General features: G+C 36.6%; 1 protein-coding gene across 1 annotated transcript; it reads right to left on the bottom strand.

The window, feature by feature from the left end:
* Positions 1-440: 440 nt before the first annotated feature.
* On the bottom strand, positions 441-3,173 carry LOC136229563 (uncharacterized). The gene is made up of 2 exons (XM_066018434.1): positions 2,675-3,173; positions 441-1,985 (listed from the first exon to the last, which is right to left on the bottom strand). The coding sequence occupies exons 1-2, from the start codon at positions 2,753-2,755 to the stop codon at positions 888-890; spliced, it is 1,179 nt and encodes a 392-aa protein (XP_065874506.1). The 5' UTR covers positions 2,756-3,173; the 3' UTR covers positions 441-887.
* Between the last annotated feature and the right edge of the window lie 8,159 nt (positions 3,174-11,332).

Here is an 11,332-nt window from a genome sequence, read left to right on the forward strand (position 1 = left end):
GAGATAAAAGAGAAAGTAAATTGAGTAGTAGGGTCCAAGAAGAACGTGCAGAGAAGAAGGAATAAACTTAGGCATCCATCGCCAGCTTCATTTGCCAGAGACGCATTTACCTACCTCTCTCATTTCATTTATAAACACACACAGAATGGGTCCATTATTTTGTCTCATAAAAACTAAGTAAATGACAGCTTTTCACTTATTCAAACTCTAATCTATTACCAGACACATGGAATCTTGTACCATGTTCTCTTAGTACTATCTTTCTTTGTCCTCTTCCATAATATCTACCAATTAAATCTAGACTCAGACGGACACGAGCCATTGGTCGAGTGTATTACTCCAGGTTAAACACATAATGGTAACAAACTAAAGAACATATGAAATCTCATGCTCGTGCAATATCGATAACAGAAACATGAAATCATGCAAGAGCGATAACAGATCGAAAGGCAATCAAATATAATGAATGGTGGTGTTAATGACAAGTAAAAATAAATTGTCTCAGAACAAAACTTCCCCTGTGCGGGAAATCAATCACCGGAACCTCAAACTAAAAAAAAGAATTCAGTAATTGGAGAATCAAGTTCACAAACACCAAGTAATGAACTTACTTAATGTATGCCATCATAGCAATTAGCAAGCTCCACACCAGGTCAAATGGGTATCTTCTGCCTTGAATAACCCCAATCCAGAAGAAAAGCTATATACATTATTTGACTCCTGAAAATCTGAGAATTTGCCCAACTCTCCGAGAATTTTCCTAATTTTAGACAATATCATATCACAGTCGATCGAGTTCTCAGTTGGAGCTTTCCTATGGAGTCAAAACCAGACCTCTGCCTAATCTTTACAGACACGGACGGATATGGGAAGTTATATCCGAGAATTTACTCACTTTCTCTTATACAATTCCCAGGCAAGAGAAATTTATACTTGTCCGCATTTTCTAATAGATATGATGGTAGATGAACACCAGAGTATGAATGCGGAATTGGTCCCATTTTTCCAATTATTGCCTTGAATGTGTACTCTTCGGGAAGCATATCAAATAAATCGGCACCTTGACAGATTTTTCTCTGGACTCTATCAGGGTTTAGGAAGCGCCTGAATCTGACTCTATCAACATGGCTGTAAGCTTTCATCTTGAATATAAACTCACTAATCTTCCGGAAGCAAAAGCTACAATGCCATCCTGCATCTGCCAAAACGTCATCCGCTTGTCGATAATGTGCATACCTAGTCTGACCTGTCTGATATCTGTGGACCGAAGCTCTCCAGCTGTTATTATCCAAGAAAAACTCGAAAGAGTAAAGATAATTCTTAAGCCGAAGATGAAGAACTTGAGGTGTATCATCACACCATCTTAGAAGATTAATAGTATGCCTGCTCGGTATCTCATCCACATCAGACATTATCAACAAATCATCATCGGAAATCCCTGCTAATCTGATAAGTTGATCTAATGCTACTCGCTGATATGCTTCCTCAATAAATGGGTTCTCTCCTTTCCTAAATCTCCCTCCAATAGTCCCGTAAGTCAACCTGGACTCGACGAACTTGAACTGACTTCGATGCTTGGCAAAATAAAGAGGCTTTGCTGAACCAGTAAACGTTGAATTCGATTCGAGAAGAATGAACTGTGTGATGTAAGGGTACAATTCTTTCCACCGAATTGTGAGGATGTCGACTTCATTACTGAACAATACTGCATCGTACACACGTCTTGGAAACTCACGCATCTTCCAACCATGGAGCTTGCATAGATTCTCCATTGACACATTTTCATGGTAATAATGGGGGATTTCATTGAAGCTTCTGGGCGGTTTTTCCCAAAGTGGCCGTAGGAAGTAAGAGATCTTCTGCCCATGCACATATATGCCATAGACACATGTTGGCACCAGAATGAATAGAAACAAATAGGTCTTTAAATCCATTCCCCGGAGAATACACCGGAGTCTGTTCATGCTCAAAACTCTGCCTGAATCCTGAACACCAAAACATAATAATTTTCATTAGAAAATTTACCACAAAAAACTATGAATGAACAAACATTTTCCATCCTATAAAATTTAGATAAACATGAAAGTTTCATAAAAAAAAAAAAAAACGTCCAGCCAAAACAACTTAATTTTTGCATTATCATGTTTGGCAACCAAATTAAATCTGATAAACTACATAGAAAATGCACAAAATAATTGCTTAATGGTTTTTTTACAAACATGACTCAAAACTGTTCTGCAAATCACCAGAAAAAAGAGCGAGTGAATAATCAACAATCATGCTTCTCCAAAGGGCATATAAAATCCCCAAATGCCCAGCATCTGCATTCTACTTCTACTAATCAAATTCAATTTAGGGATTGATTTGAATACAGAGGGAAAAGAAAAGAGGAAAAGCAACTCATACCAAACTCATCATAATCAGAAAGATTAAACTCCAAAATTGACATCAGAATCCCCAAAGCTTATACAAGTTTCAACAAATGGGCAGAAGAATTGCAGATGAAAACATATTATCTATTGTTACTTCTACTTGTAATTAATCACCATTGGAAAATGTGAAATCTAAATCACATAGCAGAAACGAACAAACCCCAGAAATAAACAGATCAAACGGATTCCCAAATCCCAATCACACATTGAAAAAAAACAAGTAAAATGGGGAAAAACAATACCTGGCCACAAACATTAGCGCAAATATCGTCAGTCTTCTTAGAGCAATAATGGCCACCATTTTCACCCATCATCCACCACATTTTCCTTCGTTGTTACAGGAATTTCAATATATTATTATCTCCACAAAACCCCAAATCCCCCGTAACCGATCGAAAAACCAGATCAGATTCCACAAAATGACCAAAAAGTCCAAAATCCCCAAAAATCCGATACCAAAACGGGCGAATCAGAACAACTCCACCTCCCTCGATCTCCGCTCCTCCTCAGCCGCAGAACAGTAAAATTACCGTTAATAATCAAAACACGGCTGAAATAGATGGCCTCAGAATAAATAGTACTCAAAATTGAGAAGCTGAAAAGCTTAAATCTATCTTTTTAACGGAAAAACAGAGAGAAAGGGAATGAAAAAGGCAGTGACCTCTCTGTTGAATGGGTGGCAGTTGTAAAGAAGACTCTGTCTGTCTATAAACCAGAGGAAGTTTGAGAGACAAAGAGAAAATATTTATATGTATAAAGTGAAAAGAAAGAGCCGTTTCAATTGTTATTATATAACATTAATTAATTAATTAATTAATTGACTAAATTACCCTTTCTGTTGGTTTCTTGCTTGGGCGGACTTCGTAAAGGGGGGTGTTTTGGTAATTTAACGCTGGGTGTTACGCGTCTACGACTGCCTCAAGACAACTGTCCCCTGTATTTATTTGGTGACAAACGAATTTATGTGAAAAGAGACTACTTATTATTCTTATGGCAAAAAGATTATCTTTTACATTTCAACACTATTAAGTTTTCTATTAAAAATAAACACTATTAAGTTTTTAATTATTTTTTTTTTGTTACATTTATATTTTTAAATTTTTTCTTTTTAAAGAAAATTTATAAATTTTAAAAGCTCAGTTTTTTCTTAAAAAAATTCAGTTTTAAATATAAACGTTACTTATTTTATCTATATTCAAAATTTATATTTCTAATTTTCTATGTGAGATAAGGCTATAAAAAATTATAAAGACTATAGCAAGGGGCGGAGACAGGGGTGAGCCCGGGGGGCCGTGCCCATTCGATCACCGGAATCACCATGACTACGAGTAGTTTCGGTCTCCCTAATATTAGTCTATATGTAGTAATAGTTTATTGTTTAAAGGTAGATGAGATGGTTGAAAACATTTGTTTTTTTAAAAGGTCCTAGGTTCAATTCCCCCCAACTTCAATTTATCTTAGAAAGTATTTATTTATTTAAATTTTATTTTTCAATCATTATAAAACTATATTGCCATTATTAATTAATTTATTTATTTTCATAACACTTTTGAACTTATTTTTATTATGTCTTTTCCATTAAAAAAAATTACTTTTTTATTTTTGTTAAATATATCACATTACGTTCAAGATTCAAAATTTCAACATTTTGGACCTATTAGGTACTCCCTAAATATTTCAAAAAAAAAAAGGTACTCCCTAAATCCAAATTTTTAATTTTTTTGGTCTGTTAGGCCTCTGCAAATCCAAATTTCTAATTTTTTTGGCCTCTTAGATCTCCTTAAATCCAAATTATTAATTTTTTTGGCCTGGTAAGCAATCTGAAATCAATTTTTTTAATTTTTTTTACATGTTTAGCCCTCTTTAAATCCAATTTTTTTACATGTTAGGACTATTAAACGAAATCTAGCTTAATTTTGAAAAATTGTACATTAATACTTAAAATAGATTCTTGACCATTCAAATTATAACACTCATATATACAAAAAAAAAAAAATAAGCAAGTTCGAATTAGCAAATTTTTTTTCCCGAACGCACGTGTAAAATCGGACTTCCAACCGAATAATCCTGTATTCGTCATTGACTATAGCATTATTTTAATTAAATTTTTACAACTCAATTAAATGTTTATAACTATATAATGTGATAAATAAAAGAATAAATAATTAGTGATATAAGTATGTTTTTTAGAAGAGTGATATATGATATGTTGAAATAAGAAAAAAAAAAATATAGGATTGATACGGGAGTATGCTTTTTGCCTATTCTAATTGATGGATTTCTTTTTATTTTGGAAGGTTAATTTGGTAATTTGGAAGTGGAAGTTGTTTACTTGCACATGGTACCAGATATTTTTATTTATTTTTTTATATTTAATTTTTGGTTGGTTTTGAAAACTTGGTATAGAAGACTATTAGGAAGTTAGAGGGTGTCACTAACAAAGGTGCTTGCAATTCTCTCCAACAATTATGGGGAAAAAAGTGAATCCATTTTATATTTTTAAAGAAATTTATTGATTCCTCCTATTTCTACTCCGAAAATGAAAAAAAATAAAATAAAGGTTCTAATGAAAAGTTAGGATAGATGGGGTTCGCCTTCTCTATATCGGTAGCGGTCCTTAGAAGATATACTGACGATCAAGTTAGTGGAGAGCTGTTAAACATAGTAAAGTATAAAGTGGGAAAGTAGAGAAGAGAGATAGATGAAACATTTTTGTACAATGAAATGGGTCCTCCTATTTATAGGTTACTATTACTGGGTGTGAGATGTCCTAAATACCTCTGGGTTGACTCGTGATCTCGTCGCGATCATCGCATCATGCTGGCTGTGAGAGGTTGTTGTTGGAGTAAATGGGTTAGGACTTTAGCTTTTGGGCGAGATATTACCTCTAGGCGCATATCCTTTGTCAGAAATCCCTCTATGCACGCTTTCATGTCGTCAAGTCGAGTCACTACATGCGAGTGTCTCTAAGGAAGACCTAGTTCTGTTAGGTTATGTTCAATCTTTGGAGAATGCTCCTAGTACTCTATGAGAAACTAATTAGTATGTTTATACACATTGTAGGACAGTCTACATTGCAAAAGGTAGACATCGGAATCAGTTGTTATTGTTGGTAGGATCAATCATAATAGAAGACTCCTAAGGCCATTGATGTTTGTAATCGAGCCGAGTTGAGCTGAGTTCTGGCCTCCTTAGGTTCGGCTTGTCATAATGTTAACGAGCTTAAGTCGAGCTTCGATCTCGATTTGAGCTCAAATTTGTGTTTGATCCGGCTTGTTTAGAAGCTCATTTGTTCACGAGCCAACTCATTTATCTTGTTCACGAGGTTAGCTTGCGAGTTGCTCACTTATTTTGTTCACGAGTTCGCTTTCGAGCGACTCATTTTTTTAGCAGCTCGTTTATGTTGTTTACAAGTTTTACTCGTAAACAACTTGTTAAGAATATTCATGAACAAGCTCGTTTATTGTGTTCGCAGATAAAATAATAACATGTTTAGCAAATGAAATAATAAAAAAATAGATGCACAAATATTAAAAATCTCCTTTTAGTCATTCAATACAAAATAGTGTGAAGAGGAATATGAAAATGAAAAGAGGAATGAGAATAAGAGAAGTGAATGTGATGAAAATATGAAGTGATCTCATGATTCGGGAAAAAAAAACTCAAATCCATTCTACATCCTCCTAATCCAATTTATATTTACTATAATATTAAATAAAAGAATTTTGGAATGGATGATATATCAAATTATAATTATTAAATATAAATAATGTTCGATATAATCTGTGAGCTTATTCACGAGCTTCTATCGATCTTGTTCACGAGCCTCAAGTGAGGTTGTTCGTATTATAATTAAGCTTGTTCATTGACTTGTTCACGAGCTTGCAACCAAGCCTATAATCGAGCTTGCTCGCGAGATTTTGAGTTGTGCTTTGTCATGCTCAAACTCAACTCGTTTACGAATCGAATCTCTAAATTGTGTCCGCGAGCGGCTCGTTTATAAATTGAGTCAAGTTTTTATCAAGCCAACCACTGAGACGAGCATGAGCAGCTCATCTCATTTACAACCCTACATTGACGTATAAAAAGTGTAGAAACTTGTATAGCTGTGGACCAATGAGTAACAATGATGGAATCAATAATACCTTGGGTTTGATCGGTTGTTAGGTCTATCAATTGATTTATCGAAAATATAAGGCTTGCGATCACATGACTTTTTCTATTTGCGGTGGACAATACGATATGAAAGTGAAAGGGTTATGATAACCCATTGTGCGGACTATGAGTGCGTCGAGGAGACGCATAGTGGTTCTTGTTATCAGATCTATATGAAGAGAATGCGAAAACTTCTACAATAGGTGAGGATCAATACTAGTCTCATCCACTTAGACTTTGAATTTTAAAAGGAACGAGATTTAGGTGATTTAGGTGCAGATAAACACACAAATTTATGTGAAGCAGCGAGGTCTCACAATAGGTCAAACTATGTGTTCCCTCTTAAAAGTGATCAAAGCAAAAATCTTGAATATATGTGGACAATTTGGTTGCGGCTCAATTAGAAGAAAAAAAAAAGTTGAGAGTCATATATGGACAAATTGAAGAGGGGAGATTGAGAGGGGTTTGTTTACATGTAAGATAGAGACGACTCAAGCTCAACGAAAAGCAAGAGTGAGATGCATAAAGCCAATAGGTGAGTATTCATTCGGAACACGGAGTTTTGAGCAAATTTGTGGGTAAGCCCAAGCAAGCATATAATTATTCCCCTAAAGGGTCTATTTGTGGTAGTAGCCGTATCTAACCAAAAGAGTGTCAGCATTCATATTTGGGTCAACTAGGGTTATTTGGTATTTTAACCATAACTGTAAGTTTTCTTATGTTATTATTAGTGAATTACTATATCTAGCCACTTATTCCTACCTCTAGCCTTCGGAATAGACCGAACTATCCTTTGCCCAAAATTTGAAAAAACACAAAACCTCTCAAAAATCCTATAGACTCTTCGATCAAATCCGGACTAATTTGTGAACCAAAACATGGATCGTGACAGAGGCCTTAAAGGGAAAGCGAAAATGATAAAATTTACGGGTTTTTTCTTTTGATTTAAGCATCAAATTTGAATCTGTGGGCGATTTTAAAAAAACGCCGGAATCGCAGTCGGGCGTATGAAAATCACGCCCGACCTATGGTTCCGGCGTATGAACATCACGTCCGACTTGTGGTGCGGGCGTGATAGCCTCATGCCCGCACCATAGGTCGGACGTGATGTTCATACGCCGGAACCATAGTTCCGGCGTGATGTTCATACTCCCGATGGGTTTTTGAATTTTTTTAAAAAAAAAATTATAATTACATTTTAATTAAATTGTTAAATGTTTAGATTAATTTGATTATAATTTATATGTGAAATTTTGTTATTAATTTGATTCTAATTTATATGTTAAATTTTTAGATTAATTTAGTGTAATTTTTGTAGACGGAGCGGCCTACTATCGGGGGGAGATCCATCCTGTCATCTGCTCGTCGTCTAGATATGGACGAGGAGGAGGATACACCACGGCATACGAGACTGTGTTGTATTGATATATCGGGTTGTAGGCGGAGAGGGGCTGCGACGGAGCAGGTGCGGAGGGTGTTGAAACACCTTTCTACATGATTTTGATTTGACAAAATTATCTAAGTTAATCCCATGATTAAAACAATTAAATTTAAGTGCTTTGATTTAATTGTACTAATGTGTTTGTTCAATGTTGAGTAAATTGACTAACGAGAACAGGAACTAAAAGTCCATAAAAGAAAGACAGAACAAAGTCAGCATAAGAAGTCACACAGCAGAAGTTGAGTAGAATTCAACTCAGCTTTACGAAAGAAACATCTTCTTCAGAAAAGCTTGAAGGCGAAACTGCGAAGTCAAGCTGAGCAATATTCAAGTCGCTGCTAAGTCAAGCTGAGTAATAATCAAGTCAGTGTCCAATTATCCGTCAACTTGCAAGACAAAGTCTGACACATTTCAGAAGCCTCGGAAAACCGTTTCAAGGACCTTTTCGAGACGCATGGACCATCTCTAACCCTTTCTCTTGATAAGTCTGCTGAGTAATCTCTAACCCTTTCTCTTGATAAGTCTGCTGAGTAATCTCTTGATAAGGCAGTGAGGCCGAACCAGGATAAGTCTGCTGAGTAATCTCTAACCCTTTCTCTTGATATATATGTTTATGTATGTGTTGCTTGCTTAAATTGCTCAGTAAATAATTTGTACAAGCCGACGTTAAGTAATCAGAGTGCTGAGTTGGAAGCTGACCTAAAGTGTTACTTCCCCAACTCACAATTGAAACAGCTCTAGTCAGTATCTGATTAAAGCTGTCTCACACCTCACTCAGCCTTGCTGACCTAAAGCTGAGTTAAATCGTCAAACATTTAATTAAGTCAGCATTATTAAGCGAAAAGTTACATTAGTTCCTAACCCCCCTGGAACTAATCCTACTACGTTACACGGGACCAACAAGTGGTATCAGAGCACAGTAGCTCACTATTCAAGATAAAACTATCTTGAGCTGATCCCTGTAAATGGCTGAGAACAGCACTCGTTTCCTTCCAGGAAATCAAACAACACAGATACTCCCTGATGGGTTATCTATTACTCGTCCTCCTCTGTTTTTTGGATCTAATTATACATTTTGGAAGAACAGAATGAAAAACTCCATTCAGGCAACAAACATGAGTGCATGGCTAGCTATAGTCCAAGGCCCGTTTGTTCCCTATGAAACCATTGATGGTGTAAAGACTGTCAAGAGTGAGTCTAAGTGGTTAGAGGATGACCTTAAAAAATTACAAAATAATGCTTCGGCTATAAATATGCTTCACTGTGCATTAGATGCTGCAGAGTACAATAAGATTTCAGATTGTGAGTCAGCACAAGAAATCTGGAAGAAGCTAGAGGTGACATATGAAGGAACTAGCCAGGTCAAGGAGTCCAAAGTGAATCAACATATGCGGCTATACGAGCTGTTCGAGATGAATGATAATGAAGACATCTCCGAGATGAATGCCAGATTCACTAACATCATAAATGAGCTTAAGAGACTCAACAAGAACTTCACAGAAGAAGAATGGGTGAAGAAAATCTTAAGAAGTCTTCCCAAGAGATGGCAAGCTAAGAAGACAGTTGTTGAAGAAGCTCAAGACCTGACCACGTACAAATATGATGAGCTTATCGGATCTCTGTTGACCCACGAGATCTCCATGGAGAATTTTGAGGCCAAAGAAAAACTGAGGACAAGAAGCAAAAATCTCTTGTCATGAAAGCTGACTCAACAGAAGCTGACTCATCAGACGATGAGGATATGGCCATGTTTACAAGAAAGATGAAAAAGCTGTTTAAGAAAAACGACAAGTACAGTAAAAGGCCATTCAAAAGAAGTGATAAACACAAAGCTGAGTCTAGCGATAGCAGATACAAGAAGGACAGCTCAAAGCCCATCACCTGCTTTGAATGCCATCAAGCTGGGCACATCAAATCAAGTTGTCCCACCTTAAAGAAAGACAAGAAGGGAAGCAGAAAGGCAATGGTGGCCACATGGAGTGATAGTGATGTGTCAACCTCGTTAGAAGCTGATGCCACTGAGTCAGCAAATATCGGTTTCATGGCTGACGAAGCTGCTGACCACTGTCTCTCTGAGCAAGCTGGCCTCTCTAAAGAATCTGATCATGAGAAACATACAACTGAGGTAATGTCTCTACCCTTGCTCAGAAATGAAATGATTAATGCCCTGAGTGATCTCTATACACTGATAAAAAAGTGTAATAAGAAAATAAGAGCACTCAGCAAGCGATGTGATGAGATCGAGGAGGTCAAACTCAGTGACCTTCGACATCTCCTTCAGGACAACACTAGGCAAGATGAAAATCTAAAAATCATGTATAGATTTGTCTCTGAAGTCCAATCAGATTCCAAGAAACTGAGGAAGGATATCACATCAATACAGAACCAGCTGAATACATCAGCTAAGAAGAGGTTCCATCCAAAAGCTGTGTACTCGGGTACCAGTCAGCGAAGGTGGAATACTCAGCAGAATGTCCAATGTGACTTCTGCGGAAAGAAAGGACATACCACAAAGGTATGCTGGCATGCTCAGCACAATCGTGCTGACCAAAAATGGAAATAGCCTCAAAGGGTAATTCATTGTGACTTTTGTGGAAAAGATGGCCACACCATAAATGTATGTCGTCACAAGATTAAATATGATGCTTCACCTGCTGACTCTAACAAACGAGGACCCAAAAATAAATGGGTACCTAAAGATAACTAGTTACATTGCAGTTGAGCCTGAGGTGCGCGGAGAAGTCAAAGCTATAGTACATTGACAGCGCATGCTCGAGGCATATGACTGGTGATGAAACTCAGTTCATCACACTTGTGTATAAACTAGGAGAAAATGTAAGTTTTGGAGACAACAAAAAGGGTAAGATAGTAGGGTCAGGTACCGTTGGTGGTAATCCTACTATTGAGTCAGTCTCCCTAGTCAGGGGTCTTAAATATAACCTATTGAGCGTAGCTCAGCTGTGTGATAGCGGTAGAAAGGTTGTATTTGATGCCACTGAGTGTAGGATACTCGAGGGAAAAACAAATGAATTGATTTTAACTGCCCCTCATGTTGAAAATGTTTTCATGCTAAACCTAGAAAAGAAGTTTTCAAAAAATATATGCTTAGTGTCAAAGGAAGATAATTCCTGGCTATGGCATAGGAGACTTGGTCATGTAAGCATAGACCTCCTAGCCAAACTAGCAAGAAAGCAATTAGTTGAGGGATTACCCAAACTCAGGTTTGAGAAGGATCAATTATGTAATGCTTGTCAGCAAGGTAAACAAACCAAAAAGTCTTTTCAAAGTAAAAATATAGTCTCAA

Source organism: Euphorbia lathyris, chromosome 5 (assembly GCF_963576675.1).
Source record: "Euphorbia lathyris chromosome 5, ddEupLath1.1, whole genome shotgun sequence".
Taxonomy (NCBI): domain Eukaryota; kingdom Viridiplantae; phylum Streptophyta; class Magnoliopsida; order Malpighiales; family Euphorbiaceae; genus Euphorbia; species Euphorbia lathyris.

What these genes read in the sequence shown, in the direction of transcription:
- LOC136229563 (XM_066018434.1), bottom strand. Translation starts at nt 2,755, where the DNA reads ATGTGGTGGATGATGGGTGAAAATGGTGGCCATTATTGCTCTAAGAAG. An exon ending in GCGCTAATGTTTGTGGCCAG is followed by an intron (nt 1,986 to 2,674) that starts GTATTGTTTTTC and finishes TTTGGTGTTCAG; the next exon opens with GATTCAGGCAGAGTTTTGAG.